The sequence below is a fragment of the Scyliorhinus torazame genome, chromosome 31 (genome assembly GCF_047496885.1).
Source record: "Scyliorhinus torazame isolate Kashiwa2021f chromosome 31, sScyTor2.1, whole genome shotgun sequence".
Classification (NCBI taxonomy): Eukaryota; Metazoa; Chordata; class Chondrichthyes; order Carcharhiniformes; family Scyliorhinidae; genus Scyliorhinus; species Scyliorhinus torazame.
In genome coordinates this window covers 17604554-17629001 of record NC_092737.1, presented here as the reverse complement: position 1 = coordinate 17629001, position 24448 = coordinate 17604554, and the positions used below count along the sequence as shown (strand labels likewise).

The 24448-nt window shown below is 51.5% G+C and overlaps 1 protein-coding gene across 1 annotated transcript in view; it reads left to right on the top strand.

Moving 5' to 3' along the window:
- The window catches only part of LOC140404727 (polyunsaturated fatty acid 5-lipoxygenase-like), an 88554-nt gene that overhangs the window by 55376 nt on the left and 8730 nt on the right, over positions 1-24448 (top strand). Inside the window, exon 11 of the mRNA XM_072493407.1 lies at positions 6340-6461. Within this exon, the coding sequence (XP_072349508.1) occupies positions 6340-6461 (122 nt within the window). The remainder of the gene's footprint in view (positions 1-6339; positions 6462-24448) is intronic.

The following is a 24448-nucleotide window of genomic DNA, read 5'->3' as shown; positions in this document are numbered from 1 at the left end:
GTTGACCAGCACGGGTTGCAGGCCACGTTCCCGTATCTCGATAACGTAACCATCTGCGGCCACGATCAGCAGGACCACGACGCCGACCTCCAAAAATTCCTCCAGACCGCTAACGCCTTGAACCTCACATACAACGAGGAAAAGTGCGTCTTTAGCACAAACCGGTTGGCCATCCTGGGATACGTAGTGCGCAATGGGATAATAGGCCCCGACCCCGAACGCATGCGCCCCCTCATGGAATTTCCCCTCCCCCACTGCTCCAAAGCCCTGAAACGTTGCCTGGGGTTCTTTTCATATTACGCCCAGTGGGTCCCCCAGTATGCAGACAAGGCCCGCCCGCTAATACAGACCACTACCTTCCCCCTGTCGACAGAGGCTCGCCAGGCCTTCAGCCGCATCAAAGCGGATATCGCAAAGGCCACGATGTGCGCCATCGACGAGTCCCTCCCCTTCCAGGTTGAGAGCGACGCATCCGACGTAGCTCTGGCGGCCACCCTTAACCAAGCGGGCAGACCCGTGGCCTTTTTCTCCCGAACCCTCCACGCCTCAGAAATCCGCCACTCCTCAGTGGAAAAGGAAGCCCAAGCCATAGTGGAAGCTGTGCGACATTGGAGGCATTACCTGGCCGGCAGGAGATTCACTCTCCTCACCGACCAACGGTCGGTAGCCTTCATGTTCGATAATGCACAGCGGGGCAAAATTAAAAATGACAAGATCTTAAGGTGGAGGATCGAGCTCTCCACCTTCAACTATGAGATCTTGTACCGTCCCGGAAAGCTGAACGAGCCGTCCGATGCCCTATCCCGTGGCACATGTGCCAACGCACAAATAGACCGTCTCCAAACCCTCCACGAGGACCTCTGCCACCCGGGGGTCACTCGGTTCTACCATTTTATAAAGTCCCGCAACCTCCCCTACTCTGTGGAGGAGGTCCGTACAGTCACCAGGAACTGCCACATCTGCGCGGAGTGCAAACCGCACTTTTTCAGGCCGGATAGAGCGCACCTGATCAAGGCTTCCCGCCCCTTTGAACGCCTCAGTCTGGATTTCAAAGGGCCCCTCCCCTCCACCGACCGCAACACATACTTCCTGAACGTGGTGGACGAGTACTCCCGTTTCCCCTTCGCCATCCCCTGCCCCGACATGACAGCGGCCACAGTCATTAAAGCCCTTGGCACCATATTCACACTGTTCGGTTGCCGCATATATCCATAGCGACAGGGGGTCCTCCTTCATGAGTGACGAGCTGCGCCAGTTCCTGCTCAGCAAGGGCATAGCCTCGAGCAGGACGACCAGCTACAACCCCCGGGGGAACGGGCAAGTAGAGAGGGAGAACGGCACGGTCTGGAAGACCGTCCTACTGGCCCTACGGTCCAGGGATCTCCCAGTTTCCCGGTGGCAGGAGGTCCTCCCGGACGCTCTCCACTCCATCCGGTCGCTGCTGTGTACCACCACTAACCAAACGCCTCATGAGCGCCTCCTTGTCTTCCCCAGGAAGTCCTCCTCCGGAACGTCGCTGCCGACCTGGCTGGCGGCCCCAGGACCCATCTTGCTCCGGAAACATGTGCGGGCGCACAAGTCGGACCCGTTGGTCGAGAGGGTTCACCTCCTCCACCCGAACCCGCAGTACGCCTAGGTGGCGTACCCCGACGGCCGACAGGACACGGTCTCCCTGCGAGACCTGGCGCCCGCCGGCAACACACGCACCCCCCCGACACCGATCATCCCCTCCCTGCCACCGGCGCACCCCGCGACCACCCCCTTCCCGGGAGGATCGGTCCTCCTCCCGTGTCCGCCCAGGAGTGAAACAGGAACAAACACCGAAACGCTCCCGGAGACGACAACGCCGGAACAAGCACCTGCACCACCACCGGGGCTGAGGCGATCGACGAGGAAGACCAGACCGCCCGCTCGACTCGTGGCATCGGCGTGACACCAAGAATGTTGTTGGACTGTAACAAAAAATTTTTTCTCTTACTAATATTGTAAATAGTTTCACAAACCTTGTACATAGCCCAGTGTAGGGCGAAAACTGTAATGACATGCCCGAAAATTTCCTCCCAGGACCAGCCTTGTAAACCCCTACCACCATGCGAACCACCACCCTGCCGGGTTCATTTTTAACAAGGGGTGAATGTGGTAGTATGTATTAGGGGTCATGTGGGACTGTGAAGCCGTGATGCTATTGGCTGACAGATCCCGGGTCCAGGTTGGCTGTTGACTCCTGGCTCCGCCCTGAAGGCGGAGTATGAGAACCCGAACTTCTCCCCGCCGCTCCATTCTGTTGCTGAACTGCTGGGGACAAGTCTCGCTCAATAAAGCCTCATCGACTTCATCTCTACTCGTCTCTCTCGTAAGTCATTGTGCGCTACACCGCGCATGCGCCGCCCCGAGATGTCATTTCCGCGCCAGCTGGCGGGGCACCAAAGGCTGTTTCCGCCAGCTGGCGGGGCGGAAATTCGTCCGGCGTCGGCCTAGCCCCTCAATGTTGGGGCTTGGCCCCCAAAGATACGGAGCATTCCCACCTTTGGGGCGGCGCGATGCCCGTCTGATTGGCGCCGTTTTGGGCGCCAGTCGGCGGACTTCGCGCCGTTTCCGGAGAATTTCGCCCAAGATGTTCACTGTTGTTTTAAAAAGGTTAACTGGAGTTCATAGAATAAACATTGTTTTGCTTTAAAAAATACTTTTCCATTTCTGCTGTCCCACACCTGTAGAGTGGGCCGTGTGCTCCCCATACCACAATCTCGTAAAAGTTGTGGGTCAGGTGAACTCCCATGATGCACTTTGGGGTTCTCTAAACCCTGGCCCATAACAATATTGCGGAGCCCTACAGAGGCCCGGCACAGAGGAACATAGGCCCTCCATGGGATTAGCCCGCCCGACAACCGGCCGGCCCTGATTGCGGGCCTGGCCACGTTGGAACCCCCCCCCCCCCCCCCAGAGTCAGATACCCCCGCTCCCCCACCAGGACAGCCCACGCAACCAGAGCTCCGAGGTCCCGCCGGGTAGGGCCATACGTAACCCACGCCGGCGGGACTCAGCTGAACTCGGCGGGCATTCGACCTGTCGAAGCGCAGACAATCGCTGGGGGGGGAGCGCTTTCAATGGCCCCCGACCGGCGTGGCGGCAACCCCGCGGGCGATTCTCCAGTCACCGGAGAATCAGCAACCTGGCATCGGAGCGGTGTGGCGCAATTCTCGCCCCCCCCCCCCCCCCCCCCGGTGATTCTCTTACCTGGCGCGGGATCGGAGAATCCGGCCCCTGACTCTGCAAACCTGACTCAGGACAATGGTTGGGGGAGGGGGGGGGGGTGCGGGGGGAGGGTGTGCGGGGGGAGGAGGTTATGAGAGGGAGCACTGCCTCGGTGTTCTGGGGCCATATTCCGCTTGTACAAAAGGCAGTTAAACTGAAAACAACCCTTAAACCTGCACCCCCATTACTCTCCCCACGCCCACATTTCCTATCCATGCCAACTCGTGCCACTTCATATCTCCAGACTCATATCCCATGGTCCCTCATGTCCTCCATGCCCACTTAGTGCCAACCCAAGCCACATTTGAGTGCCCACCCATCTCCATAGCTCTTTATAACCCCTATTCCAACGTAGTTCCAACTTTTGCCAATCCATGACCTCCCACTAACCACCTTTTGCCCTTACACTCTCCATGCCAACTCACCCAGTATCCATCATGGACAGGCATCAGCAGCAATGATGAGATGAAAAAAATAAAGTTCTAAGTATCCACAGACTTCAGTATACGAAAAAACAATCTCATTGATTTAAAACACATTCAGCACATTAAACTCCCTTCAAGTACTTAATTCTTTATAACAACAAATATTTGTATTCACAGCCCCAACATCAAAGACAGACAATCTCTTTATAACCACTCAAAGCTGTCAATCAAATTGTAAAAGCAGTTGATGTGGTGTATATGGATGTCAGTAAAGCGTTTGATAAGGTTCCCCATGGTAGGCTACTGCAGAAAATATGGAGGCATGGGATTCAGGGTGATTTAACAGTTTGGATCAGAAATTGGCTAGCTGGAAGAAGACAAAGGGTGGTGGTTGATGGGAAATGTTCAGGCTGGAGTCCAGTTATTAGTGGTGTACCACAAGGATCTGTTTTGGGGCCACTGCTGTTTGTCATTTTTATAAATGACCTGGAGGAGGGCGTAGAAGGATGGGTGAGTAAATTTGCAGATGACACTAAAGTCGGTGGAGTTGTGGACAGTGCGGAAGGATGTTACAAGTTACAGAGAGACATAGATAAGCTGCAGAGCTGGCTGAGAGATGGCAAATGGAGTTTAATGCAGAAAAGTGTGAGGTGATTCATTTTGGAAGGAATAACAGGAAGACAGAGTACTGGGCTAATGGTAAGATTCTGGGTAGTGTGGATGAGCAGAGAGATCTCGGTGTCCATGTACATAGATCCCTGAAAGTTGCCACCCAGGTTGAGAGGGTTGTTAAGAAGGTGTATGGTGTGTTAGCTTTTATTGGTAGAGGGCTTGAGTTTTGGAGCCATGAGGTCATGTTGCAGCTGTACAAAACTCTGGTGCGGCCGCATTTGGAGTATTGCGTGCAATTCCGGTCGCCGCATTATAGGAAGGATGTGGAAGCATTGGAAAGGGTGCAGAGGAGATTTACCAGAATGTTGCCTGGTATGGAGGGAAGATCTTTTGAGGGAAGGCTGAGGGGCTTGAGGCTGTTTTCGTTTGAGAGAAGGAGGTTAAGAGGTGACTTAATTGAGGCATACAAGATGATCAGAGGATTGGATAGGGTGGACAGTGAGAGCCTTTTTCCTCGGATGGTGATGTCTAGCTCGAGGGGACATAGCTTTAAATTGAGGGGAGATAGATATAAGACAGATGTCAGAGGTAGGTTCTTTACTCAGAGAGTAGTAAGGGCGTGGAATGCCCTGCCTGCTACAGTAGTGGACTCGCCAAACACTAAGGGCATTCAAATGGTCATTGGATAGACATATGGACGATAAGGGAATAGTGTAGATGGGCTTTAGAGTGGTTTCACAGGTCGGCGCAACATCGAGGGCCGAAGGGCCTGTACTGCGTTGTAATGTTCTATGTTCTGTGTTCTAAACTTACCGCCCCCTCAAGGCGATAATGGTAGGCAGTGGAAACAGACAGGCAGAAAGAATACAATAACAATAGCCTACGACCTGTACCAACAACCATAGAATAAAATTGCAAGCATCAAATATTTTTTGAACTGCAGAATGCCTAGTTTTATTTCAAAATGTAAATGCATAAAATGGAAATGAGTTGACAGTTCCAATGAGCTAATGCACTTTTTATGCACATACTTTTAAGAATCCTTCTCCCAAAGGGCACCGACCTCTCGAAAAGGAGTGCATTTCTACTCCAAAGAGCTCCAGTATGCTCAGACCCTTTCCTCAAATGTTCAAAGTCCATGGAATTATGATGAATAAAATTGCCTGTCTGAAGGCAGCTGCTACCTCCATTAACTATGAGTTGTATGAAAGACCTTTCGCCCTTGTCCCCTCCCTGGTGAAAATGGTGGACACCAGGTTGGGGAGTGGGCCTTCTGGATTCTGGGCTCCGGCATCATTTAGGGTGAGCTGCGGCGCCGTTCTGATCTTCAGGACCTTAGGCCTAGTCTCATTCGCAAAAACATTTACCTCTCCCTTTGCATTCAAGTGTGAAACTGGCAAGCGAGCTTCAATATAAATGGCCTGGGGCCTTGGTCCCCATGCTAACCAGGCCACACAGCCTTGTCGTTGAGCAGAACTGGTAGCAGATCACATGACCCTCTTCAGTGCCCCATTTCACCTTGAATTAAAGAGACAGCTTAAAGCATAACCATTTTATAAGAACTCAGATTCCTAACACAATGCATATTATTTATATGGTCTTCCGGAAATATGGAAGCACATTAGAATTCTTATGAGGTGGGGGACATGGAGTAGAGATAATACATGTATCTCCCCAGACAGAAGCATTAACTATCCTGAAGGACAAGGGCAGCAGGTACTTAGCAACACCATCAATTCCAAATTCCCCTCCAAGTCACACACACCAACCCAATTTAGCCCATATATATTGGTCATTCCTTCATCGTCACTCGATTAAAATGCTGGACCCCCGACTAGTCACAGTGCTGGGGAAGCACCATCACCACATGATCTACTGTGGCTCAAGAAATGAGTCCGTCACCTCCTTCGCCGGGAAACGTGAGATCAAAAATCAAAAAGTTGACCTTTCCATTTGTACACACATCTCTCAAATGAATTTAAAAAGCCTGACAGGTACAGTGCGTTTGAACTCATTATTGATCCTCAACACATCTGAATGTTACCTTCAGCTTTGTCACCAAGATTGTGAAGCATCACTACCAGAATGACATGGAGGTACAAGATGACCCTGAGGTTCAGGCCTGGATTCAGGACATCACTCAGGTTGGATTTGAAGGCAATAAAAATTCAGGTTAGTGAATGTAAACACGGACATGAATAAAACCAGCTTTTCTTCTCCCTCTGAAATCATAGGATGTGATCTTCCCAAAATGGCGAGCGCGTTTAGCCGTGTGTTTCCCGGCACTCGTAGAAACAAGGGCGTGAACGGGCAACGTTACGATAGGGAGCCCTGCTCGCTGGGATGCCGTTTTTAAAGGCGGTCCCGATTTCCGAGGCGCGCGAAAAATAATTCCCAAACTCCCCCATCTAGCACGCACAAAATTTGCCAGCTTGGCACTGCCCCTGTCAGCACCACCTGGGTAGTGCCAGGCTGCCACTTAGCTCACACTGCCAGGGTACCCGTTGGCACCAGCAGTGCCGGGGTACCACCCTGCCCAAAGGTGGGGGCCACCGATCAAGACCCCCACGAGTGCCGTTCCGTTTGTGGGGACCAGTACCAAACAACGCTCGCCCGAAGTCCCCAAGGCAAAGGGAATGAATCCCCAAAGCCTCGGGTACCTCGGGATTCTGCACACTAGATGCAGGCTTACTGCCTCGCTCTAATATGCAGATTTGCCAAAAAACTGATCCCGTCCATTGCGGGCGGGATTCCCCTTGCGGCGTCTGGTGAGATTGCGTTGAATCTCGCAAGGCGTTGCGAGCCGGGTGGATCCCGGGAGCGGGGTCTCCCGACGTTCACTGGTCGCGCTGTGCCGTGGAGACCTGCTTTTCTGGTGCAGCGTGGCGGAAAGATCGCAGCCATAGAATCGGATATCAGGGAAGGAGGCCATCCAGCTCATACCAGGAGAGGACTGCGGTGAGCCTTCTGACAGGCACCGCCCCGGCAAGATTCTCCGAAGTCCCACGACACGTCGGAGTCGGAACTGCGACACAAATGGACAGGACCAAATGACGCTCGCGCAAGTAGGTTGTATACCGACTTACGACCTACCTGTGCCTATCCATTGGCCTCCTTCGATTCTCCAGCCTCCCCAGGGACCTTGGGGTCCCGTGGACCATTGGAGACCCCTGAGTGGTGAGGGTAAGTGCAGGGTGGCTCACTGGTCCTCCCCTGAAATGTGGGCACCTTGGCACTGTCAGCGGGCACCTTGCACCTCCACCCTAGCACTGCCAAAGTGCTTGGGTGGCACCAAAAAGCTGGCAGGAGCATTGCCTGAGTGCCAGGGTGGCACTACCAAGGGTCAGGGGGTGAGGGTTTGATGGGGACAGTGTAGAGGGAGCTTTACTCTGTATCTAACACCGTGCTGTACCTGTCCTGGGAGTGTTTGATGGGGACAGTGTAGAGGGAGCTTTACTCTGTATCTAACCCTGTGCTGTACCTGTCCTGGGAGTGTTTGATGGGGACAGTGCAGAGGGAGCTTTACTCTGGATCTAACCCCGTGCTGTACTTGTCATGGGAGTGTTTGATGGGGACAGTGTAGAGGGAACTTTACTCTGTATCTAACCCCGTGCTGTACCTGTCCTGGGAGTGTTTGATGGGGACAGTGTAGAGGGAGCTTTACTCTGTATCTAACCCCGTGCTGTACCTGTCCTGGGAGTGCTTGATGGAAAAGTGTAGAGGGAGCTTACCTCAGTATCTAACCCCATGCTGTACCTGTCCTGGGAGTGTTTGATGGGGACAGTGTAGAGGGAGCTTTACTCTGTATCTAACCCCGTGCTGTACCAGTCCTGGGAGTGTTTGATAGCGACAGTGTAGAGAGAGATTTACTCTGTATCTAACCCCATGCTGTACTTGTCCTGGGAGTGTTTGATGGGGAGAGTGGAGAGGGAGCTTTACTCTGCATCTAACCCCGTGCTGTACCTGTCCTGGGAGTGTTCGATAGGGATAGTGTAGAGGGAGCTTTACTCTGTATCTAACCCCGTGCTGTACCTGTCCTGGGAGTGTTTGATGGGGAAAGTGTAGAGGGAGCTTTATTGTGTATCTATCCCCGTGCTGTACCTGTCCTGGGAGTGTTTGATGGGGAAAGTGTAGAGGGAGCTTTATTGTGTATCTAACCCCGTGCTGTACCTGTCCTGGGAGTGTTTGATAGGGACAGTGTAGAGGGAGCTTTACTCTGTATCTAACCCTTTGCTGTACCTGTCCTGGGAGTGTTTGATGGGGACAGTGTAGAGGGAGCTTTACTCTGTATCTAACCCCGTGCTCTAACTGCCCTGGGAGTGTTTGATAGGATAGTGTAGAGAGAGCTTTACGCTGTACCTAACCTCATGCTGTACTTGTCCTGGGAGTGTTTTTTTTTTTAAATAATATTTTATTGTAAATTGTTGGTCAACCAACACAGTACATTGTGCATCCTTTACACAACATTGTAACAATACAGATAATAATGACCTTTTTTAAATTTAAAGAAAAACAACAACAAATAAATAAATATTAAATAACAAAAAATAAAAACTAGCCCTAATTGGCAACTGCCTAGTCTCAGGCCACACCCCCCCCCCCATCCCCCCCCATCCCTCCCCCCCCCCCAAGTCCTGGGCCGCTGCTGCTGCCTTCTTTGTTCTCCCCTATCTATCTTTCCGCAAGATATTCGACGAACGGTTGCCACCGCCTAGTAAACCCTTGAGCCGACCCCCTTAGGACGAACTTAATCCGCTCTAACTTTATGAACCCCGCCATATCATTTATCCAGGTCTCCACCCCCGGGGGCTTGGCTTCTTTCCACATTAGCAATATTCTGCGCCGGGCTACTAGGGACGCAAAGGCCAAAACATCGGCCTCTTTCGCCTCCTGCACTCCCGGCTCTTGTGCAACCCCAAATATAGCCAACCCCCAGCTTGGTTCGACCCGGACTCCTACTACTTTTGAAAGCACCTTTGTCACCCCCATCCAAAACCCCTGTAGTGCCGGGCATGACCAAAACATATGGGTATGATTCGCTGGGCTTCTCGAGCACCTCGCACACCTATCCTCCACCCCAAAAAATTTACTGAGCCGTGTTCCAGTCATATGTGCCCTGTGTAATACCTTAAACTGAATCAGGCTTAGCCTGGCGCACGAGGACGACGAGTTTACCCTGTTTAGGGCATCTGCCCACATCCCCTCCTCAATCTCCTCCCCTAGCTCTTCTTCCCATTTCCCTTTTAGTTCGTCCATCATAGTCTCCCCTTCGTCTCTCATTTCCCTATATATATCCGACACCTTACCGTCCCCCACCCATTTCTTTGAGATGACTCTGTCCTGCACCTCTTGTGTCGGGAGCTGCGGGAATTCCCTCACCTGCTGCCTCGCAAAAGCCCTCAATTGCATGTACCTGAATGCATTCCCTTGGGGCAACCCATATTTCTCGGTCAGCGCTCCCAGACTCGCAAACTTCCCATCCACAAATAGATCTTTCAATTGCGTTATACCTGCTCTTTGCCACATTCCATATCCCCCATCCATTCCCCCCGGGGCAAACCTATGGTTGTTTCTTATCGGGGACCCCCCCAGTGCTCCGGTCTTTCCCCTATGTCGTCTCCACTGTCCCCAAATCTTCAGTGTAGCTACCACCACCGGACTCGTGGTATAGTTCCTTGGTGAGAACGGCAATGGGGCTGTCACCATAGCCTGCAGGCTGGTCCCCCTACAGGACGCCCTCTCTAATCTCTTCCATGCCGCTCCTTCCTCCTCTCCCATCCACTTACTCACCATTGAAATATTAGCGGCCCAATAATACTCACTTAGGCTCGGTAGTGCCAGCCCCCCCCCTATCCCTACTACGCTGTAAGAATCCCTTCCTCACTCTCAGAGTCTTCCCGGCCCAAACAAAACCCATGATACTCTTTTCTATCCTTTTGAAAAAAGCCTTCGTGATCACCACCGGGAGACACTGAAACACAAAAAGGAATCTCGGGAGGACCACCATCTTAACTGCCTGCACCCTCCCTGCCATTGACAATGCTACCATGTCCCATCTCTTGAAATCTTCCTCCATCTGTTCCACCAACCGCGTCAAATTTAACCTGTGCAATGTGCCCCAATTCTTAGCTATCTGGATCCCCAGGTAACGAAAGTCTCTTGTTACCTTCCTCAACGGTAGGTCTTCTATTTCTCTACTCTGCTCCCCTGGATGCACCACAAACAGCTCACTCTTTCCCATGTTCAATTTATACCCTGAAAAATCCCCAAACTCCCCAAATATCCGCATTATTTCTGGCATCCCCTCCGCTGGATCCGCCACATATAGTAGCAGATCATCCGCATATAAAGATACCCGGTGTTCTTCTCCTCCCCTAAGTATTCCCCTCCATCCCTTGGAACCTCTCAGCGCTATCGCCAGGGGCTCAATCGCCAGTGCAAACAGTAATGGGGACAGAGGACATCCCTGCCTTGTCCCTCTATGGAGCCGAAAATATGCCGATCCCCGTCCATTCGTGACCACACTCGCCACTGGGGCCCTATACAACAGCTGCACCCATCTAACATACCCCTCTCCGAACCCAAATCTCCTCAACACCTCCCACAGATAATCCCACTCCACTCTATCAAATGCTTTCTCGGCATCCATCGCCACTACTATCTCCGTTTCACCCTCTGGTGGGGCCATCATCATTACCCCTAACAACCTCCGTATGTTCGTGTTCAGCTGTCTCCCCTTCACAAACCCAGTTTGGTCCTCATGAACCACCCCCGGGACACATTCCTCTATTCTCATTGCCATTACCTTGGCCAAGACCTTGGCATCTACATTGAGGAGGGAGATTGTAGGACCCGCATTGTAGCGGATCCTTTTCCTTCTTTAAAAGAAGCGATATCGTTGCTTCTGACATAGTCGGGGGCAGTTGTCCCCTTTCCTTTGCCTCGTTGAAGGTCCTCGTCAGTAGCGGGGCGAGCAAGTCCAAATATTTTCTGTAAAATTCAACTGGGAATCCGTCCGGTCCCGGGGCCTTTCCCGTCTGCATGTTCCTAATTCCTTTCACCACTTCTTCTACCGTGATCTGTGCTCCCAATCCCATCCTATCCTGCTCTTCCACCTTGGGAATTTCCAGCCGATCCAAAAACTCCATCATTCTCTCCCTCCCATCCGGGGGTTGAGCTTCATACAATTTTTTATAAAATGTCTTAAACACTTCATTCACTCTCTCCGCTCCCCGCTCCGTCTCTCCATCTTCGTCTCTCACCCCCCCTATTTCCCTCGCTGCTCCCCTTTTCCTCAATTGGTGTGCCAGCAATCTGCTCGCCTTCTCTCCATATTCATACTGTACACCCTGCGCCTTCCTCCATTGTGCCTCTGCAGTGCCTGTGGTCAGCAAGTCAAATTCCACATGCAGCCTTTGCCTTTCCCTATACAGTCCCTCCTCCGGTGCTTCCGCATACTGTCTGTCCACCCTCAAAAGTTCTTGCAACAACCGCTCCCGTTCCTTACTCTCCTGCTTCCCTTTATGTGTCCTTATTGATATCAGCTCCCCCCTAACCACCGCCTTCAACGCCTCCCAGACCACTCCCACCTGAACCTCCCCATTGTCATTGAGTTCCAAGTACTTTTCAATGCATCCCCTCACCCTTAAGCACACCCCCTCATCCGCCATTAGTCCCATATCCATTCTCCAGGGTGGACGCCCTCTTGTTTCCTCCCCTATCTCCAAGTCTACCCAGTGTGGGGCATGATCCGAAATGGCTATAGCCGTATATTCCGTTCCCCTCACCCTCGGGATCAATGCCCTACCCAACACAAAAAAGTCTATGCGTGAATAGACTTTATGGACATAGGAGAAAAACGAGAACTCCTTACTCCTAGGTCTACTGAATCTCCACGGGTCCACCCCTCCCATCTGCTCCATAAAATCCTTAAGCACCTTGGCTGCTGCCGGCCTCCTACCAGTCCTGGACTTCGACCTATCCAGCCTTGGTTCCAACACCGTGTTAAAGTCTCCCCCCATTATCAGCTTTCCGGTCTCTAGGTCTGGGATGCGTCCTAGCATTCGCCTCATAAAATTGGCATCGTCCCAATTCGGGGCATACACGTTTACCAACACCACCATCTCTCCCTGTAATTTGCCACTCACCATCACGTATCTGCCCCCGTTATCCGCCACTATAGTCTTTGCCTCGAACATTACCCGCTTCCCCACTAATATAGCCACCCCCCTGTTTTTCGCATCCAGCCCCGAATGGAACACCTGCCCTACCCATCCTTTGCGCAACCTAACCTGATCTATCAGTTTCAGGTGTGTTTCCTGTAACATGACCACATCTGCTTTAAGTTTCTTAAGGTGTGCGAGTACTCGTGCCCTCTTTATCGGCCCGTTAAGCCCCCTCACGTTCCACGTGATCAGCCGAGTTGGGGGGCTTCCCACCCCCCCCCCTTGCCGGTTAGCCATCATCTTTTTCCAGCTTCTCGCCCAGTTCCCACGCGGCTGTATTTCTCCCAGACGGTGCCCCCCCGCCCATCCTTTCCCGCACCCACTCCCCCCTTTCCCCAGCAGCAGCAACCCAGTAATTCCCCCCTCCCCCCCCCCCCCCGCTAGACCCCCCGCTAGCGTAATTACTCCCCCCATGTTGCTCCCAGAAGTCAGCAAACTCTGGCTGACCTCGGCTTCCCCCCGTGATCACGGCTCGCCCCGTGCGGCGCCCCCTCCTTCCTGCTTCTCTATTCCCGCCATAATTATCATAGCGCGGGAACCAAGCCCGCGCCTCTCCCTCGGCCCCGCCTCCCATGGCCAACGCCCCATCTCCTCTCCCTCCCCACCTCCCCCCATCACCACCTGTGGGAGAAAGAAAAGTTACCATACCGCAGGATTAATCATACAATCCCTCTTCGCCCCCCCCCACTCGTCCCACCACTTTGTCCAAACGTTCATTTTCGTAGTCCAATCATTCCAATTTTTCTTCTACAATAAAAGTCCACGCTTCATCCGCCGTCTCAAAGTAGTGGTGCCTCCCTTGATATGTGACCCACAGTCTTGCCGGTTGCAGCATTCCAAACTTTATCTTTTTTTTGTGAAGTACCGCTTTGGCCCGATTAAAGCTCGCCCTCCTTCTCGCCACCTCCGCACTCCAATCTTGATAGACGCGGATCAACTGCGTTCTCCCATTTACTACACCGAGTTTTCTTCGCCCATCTAAGGACCATTTCTCTATCCTTAAAATGGAGAAATCTCACCACTATGGCTCTGGGAGCTTCTCCTGCTCTCGGTCCTCGCACCATAACTCGGTATGCTCCCTCCACCTCCAACGGACCCGTCGGGGCCTCCACTCCCATTAACGAGTGCAGCATCGTGCTCACATATGCCCCGACGTCCGCCCCCTCCACACCTTCAGGAAGGCCAAGAATCCTCAAGTTGTTCCTCCTTGCGTTATTTTCCAGTGCCTCCAACCTCTCCACAGATCGTTTCTGGTGTGCCTCCTGTATCTCCGACTTCACCACCAGGCCCTGTATGTCGTTTTCATTCTCTGCTGCTTTCGCCTTCACGACCCGAAGCTCCTGCTCCTGGGTCTTTTGTTCCTCTTTCAGCCCTTCAATCGCCTGTAATATCGGGGCCAACAACTCTTTCTTCATTTCCTTTTTTATCTCCTCCACGCAGCGTTTCAAAAACTCTTGTTGTTCAGGGCCCCATATGAAACTGCCACCTTCCGACGCCATCTTGGTTTCTGCTTGCCTTCCTTGCCGTTGTTCCAAAGGATCCGCTGCAATCCGGCCACTTTCCTCTCCTTTTTCCATCCGTGTCCAGGGGGAACACCCTTCTGGTTTATCGCACGGTGTTTTCAGCCGTTAAAATTGCCGTTGGGGCTCCTATCAAGAGCCCAAAAGTCCGTTTCACAGGGAGCTGCCGAAACGTGCGACTCAGCTGGTCATCGCCGCACCCGGAAGTTCGTCCTGGGAGTGTTTGATGGGGACAGTGTAGAGGGAGCTTTACTCTGTATCTAACGCCGTGCTCTACCTGCCCTGGGAGTGTTTGATAGGATAGTGTAGAGAGAGCTTTACTCTGTTATCTAACCCCATGCTGCATCTGTCCTGGGAGTGTGTGATGGGGACAGTGTAGAGAGAGCTTTATTCTGTATCTAACCTTGTGCTGTACCTGTCCTGGGTGTGTTTGATGGGAACAGTCTGGAGGGAGCTTTACTCTGTATCTAACCCAATGCTGTACCTGCCCTGGGAGTGTTTGGTGGGGACAGTGTAGAGGGAGATTTACTCTGTATCTAACCCCGTGCTGTACCTGTCCTGGGAGTGTTTGATGCAGGACAGTGTAGCGCTGGCTTTATTCTGTATCTAACCCCGTGCTGTCCCTGTCCTGGGAGTGTTTGACGGGAACAGTGTGGAGGGAGCTTTACTCTGTATCAAACCCAATGCTATTCCTGTCCTGGGAGTGTTTGATAAGGACAGTGTAGAGGGAGCTTTACTCTGTTATCTAACCCCATGCTGCATCTGTCCTGGGAGTGTGTGATGGGGACAGTGTAGAGAGAGCTTTATTCTGTATCTAACCCCGTGCTGTACCTGTCCTGGGAGTGTTTGATAGGGATAGTGTAGAGGGAGCTTTACTCTGTATCTAACCCCGTGCTGTACCTGTCCTGGGAGTGTTTGATGGGGACAGTGTAGAGGGAGGTTTATTGTGTATCTATCCCCATGCTGTACCTGTCCTGGGAGTGTTTGTTAGGGACAGTGTAGAGGGACCTTTACTCTGTATCTAACCCCGTGCTCTACCTGTCATGGGAATGTTTGATAGAATAGTGTAGAGAGAGCTTTACTCTGTACCTAACCTCATGCTGTACTTGTCCTGGGAGTGTTTGATGGGGACAGTGTAGAGGGAGCTTTACTCTGTACCTAACCCCGTGCTGTACCTGTCCTGGGAGTGTTTGATGGGGACAGTGTGGAGGGAACTTTACTCTGTATCTAACCCCGTGCTGTACTTGTCCTGAGAGTGTTTGATGGGGACACTGTAGAGGGAGCTTTACTCTGTACCTAACCTCATGCTGTACCTGTCCTGCGAGTGTTTGATGGGGACAGTGTAGAGGGAGCTTTACTCTGTATCTAACCCCGTTCTGTCCCTGTCCTGGGAGTGCTTGGTGGGGACAGTGTAGAGGGAGCTTTACTCTGTTATCTAACCCCATGCTGCATCTGTCCTGGGAGTGTGTGATGGGGACAGTGTAGAGAGAACTTTATTCTGTATCTAACCCCGTGCTGTACCTGTCCTGGGAGTGTTTGATGGGGACAGTGTGGAGGGAGCTTTACTCTGTATCTAACCCCGTGCTGTACCTGTCCTGGGAGTGTTTGGTGGGGACAGTGTAGAGGGAGCTTTACTCTGTACCTAACCCACTGCTGTACCTGTCCTGGGAGTGTTTGACGGGAACAGTGTGGAGGGAGCTTTACTCTGTATCTAACCCAATGCTATACCTGTCCTGGGAGTGTTTGATAGGGACAGTGTAGAGGGAGCTTTACTCTGTTATCTAACCCCATGCTGCATCTGTCCTGGGAGTGTTTGATGGGGACAGTGTAGAGAGAACTTTATTCTGTATCTAACCCCGTGCTGTACCTGTCCTGGGAGTGTTTGATGGGAACAGTCTGGAGGGAGCTTTACTCTGTATGTAACCCCGTGCTGTACCTGTCCTGGGAGTGTTTGACGGGAACACTGTGGAGGGAGCTTTACTCTATATCTAACCCAATGCTATACCTGTCCTGGGAGTGTTTGATGGGGACAGTGTAGAGGGAGCCTTACTCTGTATCTAACCCCGTGCTGTACCTGTCCTTGGAGTGTTTTATGGGAACAGTGTAGAGGGAGCTTTACTCTGTATCTAACCCCTTGCTGTATCTGTCCTGGGAGTGTGTGATGGGGACAGTGTAGAGAGAACTTTATTCTGTATCTAACCCCGTGCTGCACCTGTCCTGGGAGTGTTTGATGGGGACAATGTGGAGGGAGCTTTACTCTGTGTCTAACCCCGTGCTGTACCTGTCCTGGGAGTGTTTGATGGGGACAGTGTAGAGGGAGCTTTACTGTGTATCTAACCCCGTGCTGTACCTGTCTTGGGAGTGTTTTATGGGAACAGTGGAGAGGGAGCTTTACTCTGTACCTAACCCCATGCTGTACCTGTCCTGGGAGTGTTTGATGGGGACAGTGTAGAGGGAGCTTTACTCTGTATCTAACCCCGTGCTCTACCTGTCATGGGAATGTTTGATAGAATAGTGTAGAGAGAGCTTTACTCTGTACCTAACCTCATGCTGTACTTGTCCTGGGAGTGTTTGATGGGGACACTGTAGAGGGAGCTTTACTCTGTACCTAACCTCATGCTGTACCTGTCCTGGGAGTGTTTGATGGGGACAGTGTAGAGGGAGCTTTACTCTGTATCTAACCCCGTGCTGTCCCTGTCCTGGGAGTGTTTGGTGGGGACAGTGTAGAGGGAGCTTTACTCTGTACCTAACCCACTGCTGTACCTGTCCTGGGAGTGTTTGACGGGAACAGTGTGGAGGGAGCTTTACTCTGTATCTAACCGAATGCTATACCTGTCCTGGGAGTGTTTGATAGGGACAGTGTAGAGGGAGCTTTACTCTGTTATCTAACCCCATGCTGCATCTGTCCTGGGAGTGTTTGATGGGGACAGTGTAGAGAGAACTTTATTCTGTATCTAACCCCGTGCTGTACCTGTCCTGGTAGTGTTTGATGGGAACAGTCTGGAGGGAGCTTTACTCTGTATGTAACCCCGTGCTGTACCTGTCCTGGGAGTGTTTGACGGGAACAGTGTGGAGGGAGCTTTACTCTGTATCTAACCCAATGCTATACCTGTCCTGGGAGTGTTTGATGGGGACAGTGTAGAGGGAGCCTTACTCTGTATCTAACCCCGTGCTGTACCTGTCCTGGGAGTGTTTTATGGGAACAGTGTAGAGGGAGCTTTACTCTGTATCTAACCCCTTGCTGTACCTGTCCGGGAATTATTTGATGGGGAGTGTAGAGGGAACTTTACTCTGTATCTAACCCCGTGCCGTACCTGTCCTGGGAGTGTTTGATGGTGACAGTGTTGAGGGAGCTTTACTCTGTATCTAACCCCATGCTGTACCTGTCCTGGGAGTGTTTGATGGGGACAGTGTTGAGGTGGCTTTACTCTGTATCTTGCCCCATGCATTACCTGTATTGGGAGTGTTTGATGGGGACAGTGTAGAGGGAGCTTTACTCTGTATCCTACCCCATGCTGTACCTGTCCGGGGATTATTTGATGGGGAGTGTAGAGGGAGCTTTACTCTGTATCTAACCTCATGCTGTACCTGTCCTGGGAGTGTTTGATGGGGACAGTGTAGAGGGAGCTTTACTCTGTATCTAACCCCGTTCTGTCCCTGTCCTGGGAGTGTTTGGTGGGGACAGTGTAGAGGGAGCTTTACTCTGTTATCTAACCCCATGCTGCATCTGTCCTGGGAGTGTGTGATGGGGACAGTGTAGAGAGAACTTTATTCTGTATCTAACCCCGTGCTGTACCTGTCCTGGGAGTGTTTGATGGGGACAGTGTGGAGGGAGCTTTACTCTGTATCTAACCCCGTGCTGTACCTGTCCTGGGAGTGTTTGGTGGGGACAGTGTAGAGGGAGCTTTACTCTGTACCTAACCCACTGCTGTACCTGTCCTGGGAGTGTTTGACGGGAACAGTGTGGAGGGAGCTTTACTCTGTATCTAACCCAATGCTATACCTGTCCTGGGAGTGTTTGATAGGGACAGTGTAGAGGGAGCTTTACTCTGTTATCTAACCCCATGCTGCATCTGTCCTGGGAGTGTTTGATGGGGACAGTGTAGAGAGAACTTTATTCTGTATCTAACCCCGTGCTATACCTGTCCTGGGAGTGTTTGATGGGAACAGTCTGGAGGGAGCTTTACTCTGTATGTAACCCCGTGCTGTACCTGTCCTGGGAGTGTTTGACGGGAACAGTGTGGAGGGAGCTTTACTCTATATCTAACCCAATGCTATACCTGTCCTGGGAGTGTTTGATGGGGACAGTGTAGAGGGAGCCTTACTCTGTATCTAACCCCGTGCTGTACCTGTCCTTGGAGTGTTTTATGGGAACAGTGTAGAGGGAGCTTTACTCTGTATCTAACCCCTTGCTGTATCTGTCCTGGGAGTGTGTGATGGGGACAGTGTAGAGAGAACTTTATTCTGTATCTAACCCCGTGCTGCACCTGTCCTGGGAGTGTTTGATGGGGACAATGTGGAGGGAGCTTTACTCTGTGTCTAACCCCGTGCTGTACCTGTCCTGGGAGTGTTTGATGGGGACAGTGTAGAGGGAGCTTTACTGTGTATCTAACCCCGTGCTGTACCTGTCTTGGGAGTGTTTTATGGGAACAGTGGAGAGGGAGCTTTACTCTGTACCTAACCCCATGCTGTACCTGTCCTGGGAGTGTTTGATGGGGACAGTGTAGAGGGAGCTTTACTCTGTATCTAACCCCGTGCTCTACCTGTCATGGGAATGTTTGATAGAATAGTGTAGAGAGAGCTTTACTCTGTACCTAACCTCATGCTGTACTTGTCCTGGGAGTGTTTGATGGGGACACTGTAGAGGGAGCTTTACTCTGTACCTAACCTCATGCTGTACCTGTCCTGGGAGTGTTTGATGGGGACAGTGTAGAGGGAGCTTTACTCTGTATCTAACCCCGTGCTGTCCCTGTCCTGGGAGTGTTTGGTGGGGACAGTGTAGAGGGAGCTTTACTCTGTACCTAACCCACTGCTGTACCTGTCCTGGGAGTGTTTGACGGGAACAGTGTGGAGGGAGCTTTACTCTGTATCTAACCGAATGCTATACCTGTCCTGGGAGTGTTTGATAGGGACAGTGTAGAGGGAGCTTTACTCTGTTATCTAACCCCATGCTGCATCTGTCCTGGGAGTGTTTGATGGGGACAGTGTAGAGAGAACTTTATTCTGTATCTAACCCCGTGCTGTACCTGTCCTGGTAGTGTTTGATGGGAACAGTCTGGAGGGAGCTTTACTCTGTATGTAACCCCGTGCTGTACCTGTCCTGGGAGTGTTTGACGGGAACAGTGTGGAGGGAGCTTTACTCTGTATCTAACCCAATGCTATACCTGTCCTGGGAGTGTTTGATGGGGACAGTGTAGAGGGAGCTTTACTCTGTATGTAACCCCGTGCTGTACCTGTCCTGGGAGTGTGTGATGGGGACAGTGTAGAGAGAGCTTTATTCTGTATCTAACCCCGTGCTGTACCTGTCCTGGGAGTGTTTGATAGGGATAGTGTAGAGGGAGCTTTACTCTGTATCTAACCCCGTGCTGTACCTGTCCTGGGAGTGTTTGATGGGGACAGTGTAGAGGGAGGTTTATTGTGTATCTATCCCCATGCTGTACCTGTCCTGGGAGTGTTTGTTAGGGACAGTGTAGAGGGACCTTTACTCTGTATCTAACCCCGTGCTCTACCTGTCATGGGAATGTTTGATAGAATAGTGTAGAGAGAGCTTTACTCTGTACCTAACCTCATGCTGTACTTGTCCTGGGAGTGTTTGATGGGGACAGTGTAGAGGGAGCTTTACTCTGTACCTAACCCCGTGCTGTACCTGTCCTGGGAGTGTTTGATGGGGACAGTGTGGAGGGAACTTTACTCTGTATCTAACCCCGTGCTGTACTTGTCCTGAGAGTGTTTGATGGGGACACTGTAGAGGGAGCTTTACTCTGTACCTAACCTCATGCTGTACCTGTCCTGCGAGTGTTTGATGGGGACAGTGTAGAGGGAGCTTTACTCTGTATCTAACCCCGTTCTGTCCCTGTCCTGGGAGTGCTTGGTGGGGACAGTGTAGAGGGAGCTTTACTCTGTTATCTAACCCCATGCTGCATCTGTCCTGGGAGTGTGTGATGGGGACAGTGTAGAGAGAACTTTATTCTGTATCTAACCCCGTGCTGTACCTGTCCTGGGAGTGTTTGATGGGGACAGTGTGGAGGGAGCTTTACTCTGTATCTAACCCCGTGCTGTACCTGTCCTGGGAGTGTTTGGTGGGGACAGTGTAGAGGGAGCTTTACTCTGTACCTAACCCACTGCTGTACCTGTCCTGGGAGTGTTTGACGGGAACAGTGTGGAGGGAGCTTTACTCTGTATCTAACCCAATGCTATACCTGTCCTGGGAGTGTTTGATAGGGACAGTGTAGAGGGAGCTTTACTCTGTTATCTAACCCCATGCTGCATCTGTCCTGGGAGTGTTTGATGGGGACAGTGTAGAGAGAACTTTATTCTGTATCTAACCCCGTGCTGTACCTGTCCTGGGAGTGTTTGATGGGAACAGTCTGGAGGGAGCTTTACTCTGTATGTAACCCCGTGCTGTACCTGTCCTGGGAGTGTTTGACGGGAACACTGTGGAGGGAGCTTTACTCTATATCTAACCCAATGCTATACCTGTCCTGGGAGTGTTTGATGGGGACAGTGTAGAGGGAGCCTTACTCTGTATCTAACCCCGTGCTGTACCTGTCCTTGGAGTGTTTTATGGGAACAGTGTAGAGGGAGCTTTACTCTGTATCTAACCCCTTGCTGTATCTGTCCTGGGAGTGTGTGATGGGGACAGTGTAGAGAGAACTTTATTCTGTATCTAACCCCGTGCTGCACCTGTCCTGGGAGTGTTTGATGGGGACAATGTGGAGGGAGCTTTACTCTGTGTCTAACCCCGTGCTGTACCTGTCCTGGGAGTGTTTGATGGGGACAGTGTAGAGGGAGCTTTACTGTGTATCTAACCCCGTGCTGTACCTGTCTTGGGAGTGTTTTATGGGAACAGTGGAGAGGGAGCTTTACTCTGTACCTAACCCCATGCTGTACCTGTCCTGGGAGTGTTTGATGGGGACAGTGTAGAGGGAGCTTTACTCTGTATCTAACCCCGTGCTCTACCTGTCATGGGAATGTTTGATAGAATAGTGTAGAGAGAGCTTTACTCTGTACCTAACCTCATGCTGTACTTGTCCTGGGAGTGTTTGATGGGGACACTGTAGAGGGAGCTTTACTCTGTACCTAACCTCATGCTGTACCTGTCCTGGGAGTGTTTGATGGGGACAGTGTAGAGGGAGCTTTACTCTGTATCTAACCCCGTGCTGTCCCTGTCCTGGGAGTGTTTGGTGGGGACAGTGTAGAGGGAGCTTTACTCTGTACCTAACCCACTGCTGTACCTGTCCTGGGAGTGTTTGACGGGAACAGTGTGGAGGGAGCTTTACTCTGTATCTAACCGAATGCTATACCTGTCCTGGGAGTGTTTGATAGGGACAGTGTAGAGGGAGCTTTACTCTGTTATCTAACCCCATGCTGCATCTGTCCTGGGAGTGTTTGATGGGGACAGTGTAGAGAGAACTTTATTCTGTATCTAACCCCGTGCTGTACCTGTCCTGGTAGTGTTTGATGGGAACAGTCTGGAGGGAGCTTTACTCTGTATGTAACCCCGTGCTGTACCTGTCCTGGGAGTGTTTGACGGGAACAGTGTGGAGGGAGCTTTACTCTGTATCTAACCCAATGCTATACCTGTCCTGGGAGTGTTTGATGGGGACAGTGTAGAGGGAGCCTTACTCTGTATCTAACCCCGTGCTGTACCTGTCCTGGGAGTGTTTTATGGGAACAGTGTAGAGGGAGCTTTACTCTGTATCTAACCCCTTGCTGTACCTGTCCGGGAATTATTTGATGGGGAGTGTAGAGGGAACTTTACTCTGTATCTAACCCCGTGCCGTACCTGTCCTGGGAGTGTTTGATGGTGACAGTGTTGAGGGAGCTTTACTCTGTATCTAACCCCATGCTGTACCTGTCCTGGGAGTGTTTGATGGGGACAGTGTTGAGGTGGCTTTACTCTGTATCTTGCCCCATGCATTACCTGTATTGGGAGTGTTTGATGGGGACAGTGTAGAGGGAGCTTTACTCTGTATCCTACCCCATGCTGTACCTGTCCGGGGATTATTTGATGGGGAGTGTAGAGGGAGCTTTACTCTGTATCTAACCTCATGCTGTACCTGTCCTGGGAGTGTTTGATGGGGACAGTGTAGAGGGAGCTTTACTCTGTATCTAACCCCGTTCTGTCCCTGTCCTGGGAGTGTTTGGTGGGGACAGTGTAGAGGGAGCTTTACTCTGTTATCTAACCCCATGCTGCATCTGTCCTGGGAGTGTGTGATGGGGACAGTGTAGAGAGAACTTTATTCTGTATCTAACCCCGTGCTGTACCTGTCCTGGGAGTGTTTGATGGGGACAGTGTGGAGGGAGCTTTACTCTGTATCTAACCCCGTGCTGTACCTGTCCTGGGAGTGTTTGGTGGGGACAGTGTAGAGGGAGCTTTACTCTGTACCTAACCCACTGCTGTACCTGTCCTGGGAGTGTTTGACGGGAACAGTGTGGAGGGAGCTTTACTCTGTATCTAACCCAATGCTATACCTGTCCTGGGAGTGTTTGATAGGGACAGTGTAGAGGGAGCTTTACTCTGTTATCTAACCCCATGCTGCATCTGTCCTGGGAGTGTTTGATGGGGACAGTGTAGAGAGAACTTTATTCTGTATCTAACCCCGTGCTATACCTGTCCTGGGAGTGTTTGATGGGAACAGTCTGGAGGGAGCTTTACTCTGTATGTAACCCCGTGCTGTACCTGTCCTGGGAGTGTTTGACGGGAACAGTGTGGAGGGAGCTTTACTCTATATCTAACCCAATGCTATACCTGTCCTGGGAGTGTTTGATGGGGACAGTGTAGAGGGAGCCTTACTCTGTATCTAACCCCGTGCTGTACCTGTCCTTGGAGTGTTTTATGGGAACAGTGTAGAGGGAGCTTTACTCTGTATCTAACCCCTTGCTGTATCTGTCCTGGGAGTGTGTGATGGGGACAGTGTAGAGAGAACTTTATTCTGTATCTAACCCCGTGCTGCACCTGTCCTGGGAGTGTTTGATGGGGACAATGTGGAGGGAGCTTTACTCTGTGTCTAACCCCGTGCTGTACCTGTCCTGGGAGTGTTTGATGGGGACAGTGTAGAGGGAGCTTTACTGTGTATCTAACCCCGTGCTGTACCTGTCTTGGGAGTGTTTTATGGGAACAGTGGAGAGGGAGCTTTACTCTGTACCTAACCCCATGCTGTACCTGTCCTGGGAGTGTTTGATGGGGACAGTGTAGAGGGAGCTTTACTCTGTATCTAACCCCGTGCTCTACCTGTCATGGGAATGTTTGATAGAATAGTGTAGAGAGAGCTTTACTCTGTACCTAACCTCATGCTGTACTTGTCCTGGGAGTGTTTGATGGGGACACTGTAGAGGGAGCTTTACTCTGTACCTAACCTCATGCTGTACCTGTCCTGGGAGTGTTTGATGGGGACAGTGTAGAGGGAGCTTTACTCTGTATCTAACCCCGTGCTGTCCCTGTCCTGGGAGTGTTTGGTGGGGACAGTGTAGAGGGAGCTTTACTCTGTACCTAACCCACTGCTGTACCTGTCCTGGGAGTGTTTGACGGGAACAGTGTGGAGGGAGCTTTACTCTGTATCTAACCGAATGCTATACCTGTCCTGGGAGTGTTTGATAGGGACAGTGTAGAGGGAGCTTTACTCTGTTATCTAACCCCATGCTGCATCTGTCCTGGGAGTGTTTGATGGGGACAGTGTAGAGAGAACTTTATTCTGTATCTAACCCCGTGCTGTACCTGTCCTGGTAGTGTTTGATGGGAACAGTCTGGAGGGAGCTTTACTCTGTATGTAACCCCGTGCTGTACCTGTCCTGGGAGTGTTTGACGGGAACAGTGTGGAGGGAGCTTTACTCTGTATCTAACCCAATGCTATACCTGTCCTGGGAGTGTTTGATGGGGACAGTGTAGAGGGAGCCTTACTCTGTATCTAACCCCGTGCTGTACCTGTCCTGGGAGTGTTTTATGGGAACAGTGTAGAGGGAGCTTTACTCTGTATCTAACCCCTTGCTGTACCTGTCCGGGAATTATTTGATGGGGAGTGTAGAGGGAACTTTACTCTGTATCTAACCCCGTGCCGTACCTGTCCTGGGAGTGTTTGATGGTGACAGTGTTGAGGGAGCTTTACTCTGTATCTAACCCCATGCTGTACCTGTCCTGGGAGTGTTTGATGGGGACAGTGTTGAGGTGGCTTTACTCTGTATCTTGCCCCATGCA